Below are 18812 nucleotides of genomic sequence, written 5' to 3' on the forward strand. Positions count from 1 at the left end.
ACTACACCTGTTGTATTCAGCATTTCACTGTAAGGTCTACTACACCTGTTGTATTCAGCATTTCACTGTGAGGTCTACTACACCTGTTGTATTCAGCATTTCACTGTGAGGTCTACTACACCTGTTGTATTCAGCATTTCACTGTGAGGTCTACTACACCTGTTGTATTCAGCATTTCACTGTGAGGTCTACTACACCTGTTGTATTCAGCATTTCACTGTGAGGTCTACTACACCTGTTGTATTCAGCATTTCACTGTAAGGTCTACTATACCTGTTGTATTCAGCATTTCACTGTGAGGTCTACTACACCTGTTGTATTCAGCATTTCACTGTGAGGTCTACTATACCTGTTGTATTCAGCATTTCACTGTGAGGTCTACTACACCTGTTGTATTCAGCATTTCACTGTGAGGTCTACTACACCTGTTGTATTCAGCATTTCACTGTGAGGTCTACTACACCTGTTGTATTCAGCATTTCACTGTGAGGTCTACTACACCTGTTGTATTCAGCATTTCACTGTAAGGTCTACTACACCTGTTGTATTCAGCATTTCACTGTGAGGTCTACTACACCTGTTGTATTCAGCATTTCACTGTGAGGTCTGCTACACCTGTTGTATTCAGCATTTCACTGTGAGGTCTACTACACCTGTTGTATTCAGCATTTCACTGTGAGGTCTACTACACCTGTTGTATTCAGCATTTCACTGTAAGGTCTACTACACCTGTTGTATTCAGCATTTCACTGTAAGGTCTATTACACCTGTTGTATTCAGCATTTCACTGTGAGGTCTACTACACCTGTTGTATTCAGCATTTCACTGTAAGGTCTACTACACCTGTTGTATTCAGCATTTCACTGTGAGGTTCTACTACACCTGTTGTATTCAGCATTTCACTGTAAGGTCTACTACACCTGTTGTATTCAGCATTTCACTGTGAGGTCTACTACACCTGTTGTATTCAGCATTTCACTGTGAGGTCTACTACACCTGTTGTATTCAGCATTTCACTGTATGGTCTACTATACCTGTTGTATTCAGCATTTCACTGTGAGGTCTACTACACCTGTTGTATTCAGCATTTCACTGTAAGGCCTACTACACCTGTTGTATTCAGCATTTCACTGTAAGGTCTACTACACCTGTTGTATTCAGCATTTCACTGTGAGGTCTACTACACCTGTTGTATTCAGCATTTCACTGTGAGGTCTACTACACCTGTTGTATTCAGCATTTCACTGTAAGGTCTACTACACCTGTTGTATTCAGCATTTCACTGTAAGGTCTACTACACCTGTTGTATTCAGCATTTCACTGTAAGGTCTACTACACCTGTTGTATTCAGCATTTCACTGTAAGGTCTACTACACCTGTTGTATTCAGCATTTCACTGTAAGGTCTACTACACCTGTTGTATTCAGCATTTCACTGTAAGGTCTACTACACCTGTTGTATTCAGCATTTCACTGTAAGGTCTACTACACCTGTTGTATTCAGCATTTCACTGTAAGGTCTACTACACCTGTTGTATTCAGCATTTCACTGTGAGGTCTACTACACCTGTTGTATTCAGCATTTCACTGTAAGGTCAACTACACCTGTTGTATTCAGCATTTCACTGTGAGGTCTACTACACCTGTTGTATTCAGCATTTCACTGTAAGGTCTACTACACCTTTTATATTCAGCATTTCACTGTGAGGTCTACTACACCTGTTGTATTCAGCATTTCACTGTAAGGTCTACTACACCTGTTGTATTCAGCATATCACTGTGAGGTCTACTACACCTGTTGTATTCAGCATTTCACTGTAAGGTCTACTACACCTTTTATATTCAGCATTTCACTGTGAGGTCTACTACACCTGTTGTATTCAGCATTTCACTGTAAGGTCTACTACACCTGTTGTATTCAGCATATCACTGTGAGGTCTACTACACCTGTTGTATTCAGCATTTCACTGTAAGGTCTACTACACCTGTTGTATTCAGCATTTCACTGTAAGGTCTACTACACCTGTTGTATTCAGCATTTCACTGTAAGGTCTACTACACCTGTTGTATTCAGCATATCACTGTGAGGTCTACTACACCTGTTGTATTCAGCATTTCACTGTAAGGTCTACTACACCTGTTGTATTCATCATTTCACTGTAAGGTCTACTACACCTGTTGTATTCAGCATTTCACTGTAAGGTCTACTACACCTGTTGTATTCAGCATTTCACTGTGAGGTCTACTACACCTGTTGTATTCATCATTTCACTGTGAGGTCTACTACACCTGTTGTATTCAGCATTTCACTGTAAGGTCTACTACACCTGTTGTATTCAGCATTTCACTGTAAGGTCTACTACACCTGTTGTATTCAGCATTTCACTGTGAGGTCTACTACACCTGTTGTATTCAGCATTTCACTGTGAGGTCTACTACACCTGTTGTATTCAGCATTTCACTGTGAGGTCTACTACACCTGTTGTATTCAGCATTTCACTGTGAGGTCTACTACACCTGTTGTATTCAGCATTTCACTGTGAGGTCTACTACACCTGTTGTATTCAGCATTTCACTGTAAGGTCTACTATACCTGTTGTATTCAGCATTTCACTGTGAGGTCTACTACACCTGTTGTATTCAGCATTTCACTGTGAGGTCTACTATACCTGTTGTATTCAGCATTTCACTGTGAGGTCTACTACACCTGTTGTATTCAGCATTTCACTGTGAGGTCTACTACACCTGTTGTATTCAGCATTTCACTGTGAGGTCTACTACACCTGTTGTATTCAGCATTTCACTGTGAGGTCTACTACACCTGTTGTATTCAGCATTTCACTGTGAGGTCTACTACACCTGTTGTATTCAGCATTTCACTGTGAGGTCTACTACACCTGTTGTATTCAGCATTTCACTGTGAGGTCTACTACACCTGTTGTATTCAGCATTTCACTGTGAGGTCTACTACACCTGTTGTATTCAGCATTTCACTGTAAGGTCTACTACACCTGTTGTATTCAGCATTTCACTGTAAGGTCTATTACACCTGTTGTATTCAGCATTTCACTGTGAGGTCTACTACACCTGTTGTATTCAGCATTTCACTGTAAGGTCTACTACACCTGTTGTATTCAGCATTTCACTGTGAGGTTCTACTACACCTGTTGTATTCAGCATTTCACTGTAAGGTCTACTACACCTGTTGTATTCAGCATTTCACTGTGAGGTCTACTACACCTGTTGTATTCAGCATTTCACTGTGAGGTCTACTACACCTGTTGTATTCAGCATTTCACTGTATGGTCTACTATACCTGTTGTATTCAGCATTTCACTGTGAGGTCTACTACACCTGTTGTATTCAGCATTTCACTGTAAGGCCTACTACACCTGTTGTATTCAGCATTTCACTGTAAGGTCTACTACACCTGTTGTATTCAGCATTTCACTGTGAGGTCTACTACACCTGTTGTATTCAGCATTTCACTGTAAGGTCTACTACACCTGTTGTATTCAGCATTTCACTGTAAGGTCTACTACACCTGTTGTATTCAGCATTTCACTGTAAGGTCTACTACACCTGTTGTATTCAGCATTTCAATGTAAGGTCTACTACACCTGTTGTATTCAGCATTTCACTGTAAGGTCTACTACACCTGTTGTATTCAGCATTTCACTGTGAGGTCTACTACACCTGTTGTATTCAGCATTTCACTGTGAGGTTCTACTACACCTGTTGTATTCAGCATTTCACTGTGAGGTCTACTACACCTGTTGTATTCAGCATTTCACTGTGAGGTCTACTACACCTGTTGTATTCAGCATTTCACTGTGAGGTTCTACTACACCTGTTGTATTCAGCATTTCACTGTGAGGTCTACTACACCTGTTGTATTCAGCATTTCACTGTAAGGTCTACTACACCTGTTGTATTCAGCATTTCACTGTGAGGTCTACTACACCTGTTGTATTCAGCATTTCACTGTAAGGTCTACTACACCTGTTGTATTCAGCATTTCACTGTGAGGTCTACTACACCTGTTGTATTCAGCATTTCACTGTGAGGTCTACTACACCTGTTGTATTCAGCATTTCACTGTAAGGTCTACTACACCTGTTGTATTCAGCATTTCACTGTAAGGTCTACTACACCTGTTGTATTCAGCATTTCACTGTAAGGTCTACTACACCTGTTGTATTCAGCATTTCACTGTAAGGTCTACTACACCTGTTGTATTCAGCATTTCACTGTAAGGTCTACTACACCTGTTGTATTCAGCATTTCACTGTAAGGTCTACTACACCTGTTGTATTCAGCATTTCACTGTAAGGTCTACTACACCTGTTGTATTCAGCATTTCACTGTGAGGTCTACTACACCTGTTGTATTCAGCATTTCACTGTAAGGTCTACTACACCTGTTGTATTCAGCATTTCACTGTGAGGTCTACTACACCTGTTGTATTCAGCATTTCACTGTGAGGTTCTACTACACCTGTTGTATTCAGCATTTCACTGTGAGGTCTACTACACCTGTTGTATTCAGCATTTCACTGTAAGGTCTACTACACCTGTTGTATTCAGCATTTCACTGTGAGGTCTACTACACCTGTTGTATTCAGCATTTCACTGTGAGGTTCTACTACACCTGTTGTATTCAGCATTTCACTGTGAGGTCTACTACACCTGTTGTATTCAGCATTTCACTGTAAGGTCTACTACACCTGTTGTATTCAGCATTTCACTGTGAGGTCTACTACACCTGTTGTATTCAGCATTTCACTGTAAGGTCTACTACACCTGTTGTATTCAGCATTTCACTGTGAGGTCTACTACACCTGTTGTATTCAGCATTTCACTGTGAGGTCTACTACACCTGTTGTATTCAGCATTTCACTGTGAGGTCTACTACACCTGTTGTATTCAGCATTTCACTGTAAGGTCTACTACACCTGTTGTATTCAGCATTTCACTGTAAGGTCTACTACACCTGTTGTATTCAGCATTTCACTGTAAGGTCTACTACACCTGTTGTATTCAGCATTTCACTGTAAGGTCTACTACACCTGTTGTATTCAGCATTTCACTGTAAGGTCTACTACACCTGTTGTATTCAGCATTTCACTGTAAGGTCTACTACACCTGTTGTATTCAGCATTTCACTGTGAGGTCTACTACACCTGTTGTATTCAGCATTTCACTGTAAGGTCTACTACACCTGTTGTATTCAGCATTTCACTGTGAGGTCTACTACACCTGTTGTATTCAGCATTTCACTGTAAGGTCTACTACACCTGTTGTATTCAGCATTTCACTGTAAGGTCTACTACACCTGTTGTATTCAGCATTTCACTGTAAGGTCTACTACACCTGTTGTATTCAGCATTTCACTGTGAGGTCTACTACACCTGTTGTATTCAGCATTTCACTGTAAGGTCTACTACACCTGTTGTATTCAGCATTTCACTGTAAGGTCTACTACACCTGTTGTATTCAGCATTTCACTGTAAGGTCTACTACACCTGTTGTATTCAGCATTTCACTGTAAGGTCTACGACACCTGTTGTTTTTGGCGCATGTGATAAATATGATTTGATTTGACTTGTATCCTGTTGTGACCATAGAGGTAAACCCTTAGAGAGGTTCCCATGCTGTTCGCTGTCACTGATTACTCTTGATCTGCTGTAAGAGCTTCTATAATATCATTACTGTCAGGTCTTTTCCCCTAACCCTTTCTGCCTGGAAACTCTTCCCTTAATAACCCTATAGGCTCAGACACAACAATAGGAAACTCTTCCCTTACCCCTATAGGCTCAGACACAACAATAGGAAACTCTTCCCTTAATAACCCTATAGGCTCAGACACAACAATAGGAAACTCTTCCTTTAACCCTATAGGCTCAGACACAACAATAGGAAACTCTTCCCTTAATAACCCTATAGGCTCAGACACAACAATAGGAAACTCTACCATTAACCCTATAGGCTCAGACACAACAATAGGAAACTCTTCCATTAACCCTATAGGCTCAGACACAACAATAGGAAACTCTTCCCTTACCCCTATAGGCTCAGACACAACAATAGGAAACTCTTCCCTTAATAACCCTATAGGCTCAGACACAACAATAGGAAACTCTTCCTTTAACCCTATAGGCTCAGACACAACAATAGGAAACTCTTCCTTTAACCCTATAGGCTCAGACACAACAATAGGAAACTCTTCCCTTAATAACCCTATAGGCTCAGACACAACAATAGGAAACTCTTCCTTTAACCCTATAGGCTCAGACACAACATTAGGAAACTCTTCCTTTAACCCTATAGGCTCAGACACAACAATAGTGAGAGTACTTAGCTGGTGTACAAAACCCAAAGTAAAAGACGCAAAAACTAAACATAAGAACGAGAAGCATAGAACTAGCTCACATAGATCAGATCTACTGCTTCTTAGACTGGCTGTCAATGAGAGTGACAGATCTGTAACACACATTTCTATGTGAATTTGGTCAGGTCTCCCAAAAAGTTACATATTGCAGCTGTAACCCTGTCTGCCTCTTTTAACCCTAAAATAATTTCTAGGCTTTTCCTGCCCTTCCCTTCTAGGCTTTTCCTGCCCTTCCCTTCTAGGCTTTTCCTGCACTTCCCTTCTAGGCTTTTCCTGCCCTTCCCTTCTAGGCTTTTCCTGTACTTCCCTTCTAGGCTTTTCCTGCACTTCCCTTCCAGGCTTTTCCTGCACTTCCCTTCCAGGCTTTTCCTGCCCTTCCCTTCTAGGCTTTTCCTGCACTTCCCTTCCAGGCTTTTCCTGCCCTTCCCTTCTAGGCTTTTCCTGCCCTTCCCTTCTAGGCTTTTCCTGCCCTTCCCTTCTAGGCTTTTCCTGCACTTCCCTTCCAGGCTTTTCCTGCCCTTCCCTTCTAGGCTTTTCCTGCACTTCCCTTCTAGGCTTTTCCTGCCCTTCCCTTCTAGGCTTTTCCTGCACTTCCCTTCTAGGCTTTTCCTGCCCTTCCCTTCTAGGCTTTTCCTGCCCTTCCCTTCTAGGCTTTTCCTGCACTCCCCTTCTAGGCTTTTCCTGTACTTCCCTTCTAGGCTTTTCCTGCCCTTCCCTTCTAGGCTTTTCCTGCACTTCCCTTCCAGGCTTTTCCTGCCCTTCCCTTCTAGGCTTTTCCTGCACTTCCCTTCTAGGCTTTTCCTGCACTTCCCTTCTAGGCTTTTCCTGCCCTTCCCTTCTAGGCTTTTCCTGCCCTTCCCTTCTAGGCTTTTCCTGCCCTTCCCTTCTAGGCTTTTCCTGCACTTCCCTTCCAGGCTTTTCCTGCACTTCCCTTCTAGGCTTTTCCTGCACTTCCCTTCTAGGCTTTTCCTGCCCTTCCCTTCTAGGCTTTTCCTGCCCTTCCCTTCTAGGCTTTTCCTGCACTTCCCTTCTAGGCTTTTCCTGCACTTCCCTTCCAGGCTTTTCCTTGAACGTGTGGTAATGCCAGAATACCTTAACTCTAACCCAGCCTCAGGCTGGTGAAACCAACTGACTAATGTGTTTACAGAGAAACAGAATGTGATCCGTAAGTCAGAGAAGGTAGAACGAGGCAAACCAAGCCTGCCTGGAGCCAATATCTCTGTAGGCTTATTATGGTTGATCAAGGAATCATTTGCGACTATTGTCTACTATTGGAACTCTGCTTTAGGGCCATCTGTGCAATAAGTATCCTCCGTACCAAAGTCATTCCTGTACCTCAACCTGGGTCAGACATCTGGGCCTACAGTATCATACTGTACAGTTGCATCCTCTCGGCTTATGTGTTCCACGGTCAATTCCATTTCAATTCAGTCATTTCAGGAGGTGAACTATAAATTGGAATTTCACAAATTTGAATTGACCCCAAACTTAAAGTCCTCCTCTAATAGCTCCAAAGGGTCTCGCCACGTCCCCATCCTGACGGAGCCACTCAGAGACGGGTGGAATGTCCCATGTGTACCTGTTCTGTTCATGTCCCGTCACGCTCTCTGATGCAGTAATCTGCTAATACTTCTGTTCATGTCCCTTCACGCTCTCTGATGCAGTAATCTGCTAATACTTCTCACATGCCTGTCTCGCTCCCTCCCTCTCTCTCTCTCTCTCGCTCCCTCTCTCTCTCGCTCCCTCTCTCTCTCTCTCTCTCTCTCTCTCTCTCTCTCTCCTTCCCTCAACTTCTTGCTTTCTGTCTCACTCTCTCACTCCACTTACCCCCTCTCTGTCTCTGTCTCTGTCTCGCTCCCTCTCTCTCTCTCTCTCTCTCTCTCTCTCTCTCTCTCTCTCTCTCTCTCTCTGTCTCTGACTCTGTCTCTGTCTCTGTCTCTGTCTCTCTCTGTCTCTCTCTCTCTCTCTCTCTTTGCTCCCTCCCTCCCTCCGTCTCTACTTTACTTTCCTCCACATCTCTCTAAAGACACAAGAGAGGGGAATGCTTCCTATCCCAATATTGTTCTCTCCTCCCATTAAAAACCTGAGATAACAGCAATGGCTGAGAGGTGAGATCATTAAGTAAGGCTGTTTTCTAGAACAAAGGTGTGGAAGCCTCCCTTCTCCCTTCCTTCTGCTCATGAACCTAATTATAACACATAGCTACAGGCCTGGTTATATCTCTACATCTCCGCTTCTGAGCTTAGACTCTCTCATAACGGTAGGGAGACTCTGGATCCAAAATGGCGCCTGTATTCCCTGTATACTGAACTACTATGTACCCTATGTGAGCCCTGGTGAAATGTCGTTCTCCACACAGGTCATTTCAGACACAGCCTGTGACTGGCACTGAGGCAGTTATTGTTACACCAATGTTGTTGTAGGTCCTAAATCCACAGAGGGTCCTCTCACAGAGTAGCTAGCAGGATATCAGGCCTTGACCACGGGCTAACCTTCACTAAGGTAAATAAAGCAGTCAGAAATTCCTAAAGTACCAACCAAGTATGACGTTTATTTCAGTCGCGAGTTAAAACCCCTCAGGGAGAGAGGAGCAGAGGCAAACATACATGTAGGTAAAAAATAAATATATATATATATATACATAGTTCAAGCAGATTTCTCCGACTATACCGATGCAGGAAATGAAATAGGTAACGTTGTATCAAAAGATTGAGATATTAAGTTTGCTTTGCGTTCGTTATTTCAGGCTGAGAGACGTATTTGAAAATAGCCTGGTCCCAGATCTATTTGTGCTCTCTTTGACAACTCTAACGGGTGTGGTCACCAACAGATCTGGGACCAGGCAGATCTGTATTTCATACTGAAGACACAAATTTGTATTTTGAAGGCTTTCTTTCTCGTGGATTCACAGCAGTTCTTTTCCAACACTGATCTGAGGTAAAGGAATCCTGTCATTCCAGTTCACTCTACAGACACGACACCAACATTGTCTGTACTTGTCTCAACATATTATATTGCCTAATGGTTTTTCAGATGGAATCCCCAAATTCCTAACTGGTCTCAGATCTGTTTGTGCTGTTGCAACAACCACCCGGTTGTTGACAAAACAAACAGATCTGGGACCAGGCTTCCAGATTCCAATGGGTATGTGGTTGTTGACAGATGGTACAGGAACCCTGGCTCCACGGTCCACAGCCATAATCTGATTACAGATTAACCTTCTACCCACATGAATACTAGTCCTAGTCTTAATCCCCCCTTCTCACTCTGTTTCCACTTACCACTCCTTCACTGCATTCATCTAGATTGGTTCAAGATATTAGAATATTGGTCCAAGACATTAGGAAATGGACCTCCTTCACTCTGGATTGGTCCAAGACATTAGGAAATGGGCCCCCTTCACTCTGGATTGGTCCAAGACATTAGTAAATGGGCCCCCTTCACTCTGGATTGGTCCAAGACATTAGAATATTGACCCCCTTTACTCTGGATTGGTCCAAGACATTAGGAAATGGGCCCCCTTCACTCTGGATTGGTCCAAGACATTAGGAAATGGGCCCCTTCACTCTGGATTGGTCCAAGACATTAGGAAATGGGCCCTCTTCACTCTGGATTGGTCCAAGACATTAGGAAAGGCTCTCCCTTCACTCTGGATTGGTCCAAGACATTAGGAAAGGCTCTCCCTTCACTCTGGATTGGTCCAATACATTAGGAAAGGGTCTCCCTTCACTCTGGATTGGTCCAAGACATTAGGAAATGGACCTCCTTCCCTCTGGATTGGTCCAAGACATTAGGAAAGGGCCTCCCTTCACTCTGGATTGTTACAAGACATTAGGAAAGGGCCTCCCTTCACTCTGGCTCTTTCCAGGTGAGCCCTAGTCTAGCTCAGCCTAGGACTCATTTGGACTCTTCTGGAAAGAGGAATCTGAAATAGCACAGGTTCTATACTCTAGACTCCAAGCCCCCCTCAATCATGGGTCTAAAACCATCATGAGTATCTTGACCAAATATAGAATAAATCATTTATCGTTGAAAGGTACTTTGGCGCCTTATACAATCCGAAGAGCATGAGATCAAACTTGAAAAGACATAGCATTTTTACTAAACTCAACAATTTGACTTTCATTATTTTAGGCCTACTTCATTGGATTTTATAGGTAGAATAAACATTGTTAAAATGAGGACTGAGGTACATGTTTTACAAATTATGGTAATTTTGTCATGTCCAAACATGAATATTGAGTTCCATTGAAATGAATGCGTTTTAAAGTGATGTATGGTCCCTCTTCAATGATCCACGTTCCTCCACCATGTTTCTCACCTGTTCAGACTACATTTGGAGAGAATACACTACATATACCAAAGTATGTCGACACCCCATCAAATTAGGGGATTTGGCTATTTCAGACACACCCATGTGGTTCAGTACATAGGTATAGAGACAGGTGGGTCGGGGGGGGGGGGGCTATTTCAGCCACACCCATGTGGTTCAGTACATAGGTATAGAGACAGGTGGGTCGGGGGGGGAGCTATTTCAGACACACCCATGTGGTTCAGTACATAGGTATAGAGACAGGTGGGTCGGGGGGGGAGCTATTTCAGACACACCCATGTGGTTCAGTACATAGGTATAGAGACAGGTGGGTCGGGGGAGGCTAATACACACACACACACACACACCCATGTGGTTCAGTACATAGGTATAGAGACAGGTGGGTCAGGGGGGGCTATTTCAGCCACACCCATGTGGTTCAGTACATAGGTATAGAGACAGGTGGGTCGGGGGGGGCTATACACAGACTTAATACACACACACCCATGTGGTTCAGTACATAGGTATAGAGACAGGTGGGTCGGGGGAGGCTAATACCCCCCCCCCCCCCCCCCCCCCCTCCCCCAACTCCTGTCATGGACCTTGCCACTGAGCAGGGGGGCCTGGGGTTTGGTTAAAGCCCCCTCTAAGACAGTAATTTTAGGTTCCATTATTATAACCTAACGGCCTCTGTAAGGGGGACCAGTGGTAGCCTAAATTAGCATATATTCAAACAGTGCCTCAGATTAGCTTCGTTTACACAATTTGTATTTAACTAGGCAAGTCAGATAAGACGTCATTTACAATGACGGACTACCCCCGGCCAAACTCTAACCCGGACGACGCTGGGCCAATTGTGCGCCGCCCTATGGGGCTCCCAATCACGGCCGGTTGTGATACAGCCTGGAATCGAACCAGGGTCTGTAGTGACGCCTCTAGATGCAGTGGCTTAGACCGCTGTGATACAGCCTGGAATCGAACCAGGGTCTGTAGTGACGCCTCTAGATGCAGTGGCTTAGACCGCTGTGATACAGCCTGGAATCGAACCAGGGTCTGTAGTGACGCCTCTAGATGCAGTGGCTTAGACCGCTGTGATACAGCCTGGAATCGAACCAGGGACTGTAGTGACGCCTTTCGATGCAGTGGCTTAGACCGCTGTGATACAGCCTGGAATCGAACCAGGGTCTGTAGTGACGCCTCTAGATGCAGTGGCTTAGACCGCTGTGATACAGCCTGGAATCGAACCAGGGACTGTAGTGACGCCTCTAGCACTGGAAATGCAGTGAGCTTCCTCTTACCCCTGCGCCCTCAGCCGTTGAATAGCCCTATAATTGACTTTCACTTGCCCACTAAAATGTACCATTAGCCTACAAGTTAGGGTACTGGGTAATGGGCTGTAAAATAGAGGCGTTGTAGTGAATTTGACATGGGACATGCACACGCATAGCCCCCGGTCTCAAGGATCCCAAAATAATTAGTTTTATTGGGTGTGCTGTCGTAGCCAACGAGCCTATTGTCGTTAGAAGGATAGCTGCCTTAAGGGGCAAATACTACTGTTAGTAAATCACCACGGATACAGTCGTTAATAGTTACCTTTCTGAAAGGTTGTTGCCTAGGCTACGCAGCTTTCAGTGACAGTGGCAAGAATGCACCATGGTCTTTAGAAGAGTTTATTCCTACAGTCTGAAATTGCCAGGGGGAAACTCTCTGTGTGTGTGTGTGTGTGTGTGTGTGTGTGTAGTTTTGATGGCCATTTGTTTATTTTGCCCCCACTTTTTGCAACCCACACACACACACACACACACACACACGCACACACACAACCCACCCATCTCTACCTATTTATGCAACCACGGCTCCTCCTTTTCCATAACACCTACAATAATATGGCTATGATGCACTAAAGGGGGTCCATCTGTCCTCCTGCCCCCTGAACAAGGCAGTTAACCCACTGTTCCCTGGTTGGCCGTCATTGTTCTGCCCCTGAACAAGGCAGTTAACCCACTGTTCCCTGGTTGGCCGTCATTGTTCTGCCCCTGAACAGGCAGTTAACCCACTGTTCCCTGGGTGGCCGTCATTGTTCTGCCCCTGAACAGGCAGTTAACCCACTGTTCCCCTGAACGAGGCAGTTAACCCACTGTTCCCTGGTTGGCCGTCATTGAAAATAAGAATTTGTTCTTAACTGACTCGACTAGTTAAATAAAAGGTCAAATAAAGATAAAATAAATTATGTAAAAGAGAAAGGATTTCCTTCTTACCTAAAGCCAATTCTAAAGTATAGTTTCCACCGGGTCATCTAACTGAGGCGTTTCACAGCAACGGGAAACCAAGAAGACATGCTTAACCAAATCCCCTTACTTAAATCTTAAAATATAACTGAGACTTTATTCTCAATAGTTTGACTTTATTCTCGAAATTACATTTCGAGTTCATTCTGGAAATATTGTCACTTTTAAAAAAAAGTACTATCATGCAAACAACAATAATAATGCAAGTGCCACCAACCACGAGCAGTTTGATGTTTCTCTTCACTTGGCCCTAATACTCTTCCGTACATTTAGGATAGGGACGTCCCAAAGATCCTGGATAGCAACAACCAACCAACTATCCAACCAAGCAACCAATCAACCAATATTTATCTCTTAACCTGGCAGGTCCAGAACCAGGTGATCCAAAAGCCGTCATCTCTGAAGAGGTTAAAGATGTCCAAAATCCCTCTGGAGTACCCGAACATGGAGATGCTCGCGTCCGAGATAGCCAGGTTCAACGTGAGGAAGTCTGTAGGCAGCAGGGAGGCCCTCTGTCTGTACAGCACCAATATCACGAGACTGTTGCCAAACAACGACAGCCAACCTGGAGAAGAGATGAGACACACAAATTCACTGAAACATTTCACCGACAGGATAGAAATTCAGATATAGGCCTACTTATGCAATTAAAAAAAATAAATCATATCTGATAATTGTTTTCAGGGGAAAAGCTCTGGTGCACATAAAACTAATTTGAATAATTATCTCAATAGCAACTTCAAACATATTTTTTTCCCAGCATGGCTTCCAATAACACCTGTTATTTTAAGTCTCAATTTACAGATTAAGAGGTCTTGCTCCTCCCGGCATGGCATTTAAGGTGTTACAGGATCAATGGTCAACAGTCCAAAGCATTCCACTCATACCCGATCATGAGCCACACAGCCGTGGGGTTCCACGTCCCCTAGAGAGGTGGAGAGAGGGCTACAAAGGTCCTTGACCAGTTGATTTAGGTGAGAGACAATCCCCTTTATTTTTGACCAAATTTGTACACGTTTTTCCATTTTTCTTGATAGGGGGACTACATGCAGAATGCACAAATTAATGTAATTTAATAGTTCGCTCGCATCACAGAGACAAAACATAACAACACATTGAGTATGTAAAGAGAGACACAAATATAACAGAAGTGAGCCTCCACCCCAACCTTCCCTAACCCCACCCATCCAACACATCTCCCCTAACCGCACCCATCCAACACATCTCCCCTAACCGCACCCATCCAACATGTCTCCCCTAACCCCACCCATCCAACATGGCTCCCCTAACCCCACCCATCCAACATGTCTCCCCTAACCCCACCCATCCAACATGGCTCCCCTAACCCCACCCATCCAACATGTCTCCCCTAACCCCACCCATCCAACATGTCTCCCCTAACCCCACCCATCCAACATGGCTCCCCTAACCCCACCCATCCAACATGGCTCCCCTAACCCCACCCATCCAACATGTCTCCCCTAACCCCACCCATCCAACATGTCTCCATCCAGCCCCAACCTCCCCTAACCCCACCCATCCAACATGTCTCCATCCAGCCCCAACCTCCCCTAACCCCACCCATCCAACATGTCTCCATCCAGCCCAACTTCCCCTAACCCCACCCATCCAACATGGCTCCCTCCAGCCCAACCTCCCCTAACCCCACCTATCCAACATGTCTCCATCCAGCCCAACCTCCCTCTACCCCATCCATCCAACATGTCTCCCTCTACCCCAACCTCCCTCTACCCCACCCATCCAACATGGCTCCCTCCAGCCCAACCTCCCCTAACCCCAGCCATCCAACATGGCTCCCTCCAGCCCAACCTCCCCTAACCCCACCCATCCAACATATCTCCATCCAGCCCCAACCTCCCCTAACCCCAACCACGCAACATGTCTCCCTATACTCCAACCTCCCTCTACCCCACAAATCCAACATGTCTCCCTCTACTCCACCCATCCAACATGTCTGGGCTTTATAGATTGTTTATCTGTATGTGTTTGGCTTTAACTGAGATAATCCTTTACAGGGACAATAATATTTTTCCAGACCGCAATTGTTCCTTGACTAGCACCATTCATTCTCTCATGTCGATAATTATAACGCTATAACTGCAGTTAGTTACTGTATCTACTGGTTAAATTGAGATGGCTGCCATCTTAGAGTCAACATGTTTTTTTCTGTGGCGCTGCCTGCCAGCTGTAACCATCTCTGACATTGAGATATTCAAGGAGCTATCATCGTTAAATAACATGCACTTTAAAATGAATTTTGTAACTTTGTCCCAGAAGCATTTAACTGCAAGGGCACTCCCACATCATGTGAAGGAATGTGCCTACCTGATTTAGGGGATACAGTGAATAGTTGGGACTTGGGGCCAATTTCATCATAAAACGATTCCTTGGTGTTAAATACACTCTGTGAACAAACTTTAAATGCACAAGTCTCTTGGTATACAGTGCCTTGCGAAAGTATTCGGCCCCCTTGAACTTTGCGACCTTTTGCCACATTTCAGGCTTCAAACATAAAGATATAAAACTGTATTTTTTGTGAAGAATCAACAACAAGTGGGACACAATCATGAAGTGGAACAACATTTATTGGATATTTAAAACTTTTTTAACAAATCAAAAACTGAAAAATTGGGCGTGCAAAATTATTCAGCCCCTTTACTTTCAGTGCAGCAAACTCTCTCCAGAAGTTCAGTGAGGATCTCTGAATGATCCAATGTTGACCTAAATGACTAATGATGATAAATACAATCCACCTGTGTGTAATCAAGTCTCCGTATAAATGCACCTGCACTGTGATAGTCTCAGAGGTCCGTTAAAAGCGCAGAGAGCATCATGAAGAACAAGGAACACACCAGGCAGGTCCGAGATACTGTTGTGAAGAAGTTTAAAGCCGGATTTGGATACAAAAAGATTTTCCAAGCTTTAAACATCCCAAGGAGCACTGTGCAAGCGATAATATTGAAATGGAAGGAGTATCAGACCACTGCAAATCTACCAAGACCTGGCCGTCCCGCTAAACTTTCAGCTCATACAAGGAGAACTGATCAGAGATGATCAGAGATGCAGCCAAGAGGCCCATGATCACTCTGAATGAACAGCAGAGATCTACAGCTGAGGTGGGAGACTCTGTCCATAGGACAACAATCAGTCGTATATTGCACAAATCTGGCCTTTATGGAAGAGTGGCAAGAAGAAAGCCATTTCTTAAAGATATCCATAAAAAGTGTTGTTTAAAGTTTGCCATAAGCCACCTGGGAGACACACCAAACATGTGGAAGAAGGTGCTTTGGTCAGATGAAACCAAAATTGAACTTTTTGGCAACAATGCAAAACATTATGTTTGGCGTAAAAGCAACACAGCTCATCACCCTGAACACACCATCCCCACTGTCAAACATGGTGGTGGCAGCATCATGGTTTGGGCCTGCTTTTCTTCAGCAGGGACAGGGAAGATGGTTAAAATTGATGGGAAGATGGATGGAGCCAAATACAGGACCATTCTGGAAGAAAACCTGATGGAGTCTGCAAAAGACCTGAGACTGGGACGGAGATTTGTCTTCCAACAAGACAATGATCCAAAACATAAAGCAAAATCTACAATGGAATGGTTCAAAAATAAACATATCCAGGTGTTAGAATGGCCAAGTCAAAGTCCAGACCTGAATCCAATCGAGAATCTGTGGAAAGAACTGAAAACTGCTGTTCACAAATGCTCTCCATCCAACCTCACTGAGCTCGAGCTGTTTTGCAAGGAGGAATGGGAAAAAATGTCAGTCTCTCAATTCTGCAAAACTGATAGAGACATACCCCAAGCGACTTACAGCTGTAATCGCAGCAAAAGGTGGCGCTACAAAGTATTAACTTAAGGGGGCTGAATAATTTTGCACGCCCAATTTTTCAGTTTTTGATTTGTTAAAAAAGTTTGAAATATCCAATAAATGTCGTTCCACTTCATGATTGTGTCCCACTTGTTGTTGATTCTTCACAAAAAAATACAGTTTTATATCTTTATGTTTGAAGCCTGAAATGTGGCAAAAGGTCGCAAAGTTCAAGGGGGCCGAATACTTTCGCAAGGCACTCTATACTGAGATCATGTGACAGATCACGTGACACTTAAATACAGTCCACCTGTGTGCAATCTAACTAATTATGTGAAGGTAACTGGTTGCACCAGACCTCATTTAGGGGCTGCAATGAAAAAGGGGGTGACTACATATGCACACACCACATTATCCATATTCAATTTTTTTTGATTTTTTTTTTAAACAAGTTATTTTATTTCACTTCACCAATTTGGACTATTTTGTGTGTGTCCATTACATGAAATTCAAATAAATAAACTACAGGTTGTAATGTAAAATAATCACAAAAAACGCAGAGGGGATGAATACTTTTTCAAGGCGCTGTATGTAAATATGATATTTCTATTTATACATTTTGTATACATTTGCAAGAACAAATTAAACAACTGTTTTTACTTTGTCGTTATAGTGTGTTGTGTGTAATCTGATGAGGATAAAAAAAAAAATATATTTTAGAATAAGGCAGTAATGTCGACAAAATGTGGAAAGAGTCAAGTGGTCTGAATACTTTTCTGAACACTCTGTATCCGTGAGACAAACTCCTTGACTCAGTAGCCTGGTTCACGTTAGGCATACCGGTAGCTCAGAAGATTGGGCCGTGGTATGATGGCCACTTGTACAACAGCTACTTGGTTATATCAGCCATTAGCCAGATGAGTGTCCGGTGGATTCAAGATGACTGTTCTTGTCCTTGAGCTATCAAAATGGAGCACTTCATTCACTATTTCCTGCATCTCATTGGCATAGGACTACATTTAAATAAACTTCACAATACTTAACAATAGTTCCTGCGTTTGAATCCAAAATAAGATCTGAAAAAACATCTTGAAAATATATATATTTTTTATATAATTTGCAAATTAGGCTACATACAAACTGAACTGCAACATCCAAATACAAACAAACAATTTTGATTCTGTTTAAAGAAATATAATGTTAAAAACAATTCTGTGTTGATTTCTATATGTAAACAACATGGTTTACATTAGGATATTGAAAATGTGTATTATCTGAAACGTACAGTACATACATACTTATATCTGCAACGTACAGTACATACATACTTCTATCTGAAACGTACAGTATATACATACTTCTATCTGCAACGTACAGTACATACATACTTCTATCTGAAACGTACAGTACATACATACTTCTATCTGAAACGTACAGTACATACATACTTCTATCTGAAACGTACAGTACATACATACTTCTATCTGAAACGTACAGTACATACATACTTCTATCTGAAACGTACAGTACATACATACTTCTATCTGCAACGTACAGTACATACATACTTCTATCTGCAACGTACAGTACATACATACTTCTATCTGAAACGTACAGTACATACATACTTCTATCTGCAACGTACAGTACATACATACTTCTATCTGCAACGTACAGTACATACATACTTCTATCTGAAACGTACAGTACATACATACTTCTATCTGCAACGTACAGTACATACATACTTCTATCTGCAACGTACAGTACATACATACTTCTATCTGCAACGTACAGTACATACATACTTCTATCTGCAACGTACAGTACATACATACTTCTATCTGCAACGTACAGTACATACATACTTCTATCTGCAACGTACAGTACATACATACTTCTATCTGAAACGTACAGTACATACATACTTCTATCTGCAACGTACAGTACATACATACTTCTATCTGCAACGTACAGTACATAC

General features: G+C 43.1%; 1 protein-coding gene across 1 annotated transcript in view; it reads right to left on the bottom strand.

Moving 5' to 3' along the window:
* Positions 1-18812, bottom strand: part of LOC139367404 (visual pigment-like receptor peropsin) — a 38599-nt gene that overhangs the window by 19396 nt on the left and 391 nt on the right. Inside the window, exon 2 of the mRNA XM_071105605.1 lies at positions 13349-13554. Within this exon, the coding sequence (XP_070961706.1) occupies positions 13349-13554 (206 nt within the window). The remainder of the gene's footprint in view (positions 1-13348; positions 13555-18812) is intronic.

Source organism: Oncorhynchus clarkii, chromosome 16, assembly GCF_045791955.1.
Source record: "Oncorhynchus clarkii lewisi isolate Uvic-CL-2024 chromosome 16, UVic_Ocla_1.0, whole genome shotgun sequence".
NCBI classification, from domain to species: Eukaryota; Metazoa; Chordata; class Actinopteri; order Salmoniformes; family Salmonidae; genus Oncorhynchus; species Oncorhynchus clarkii.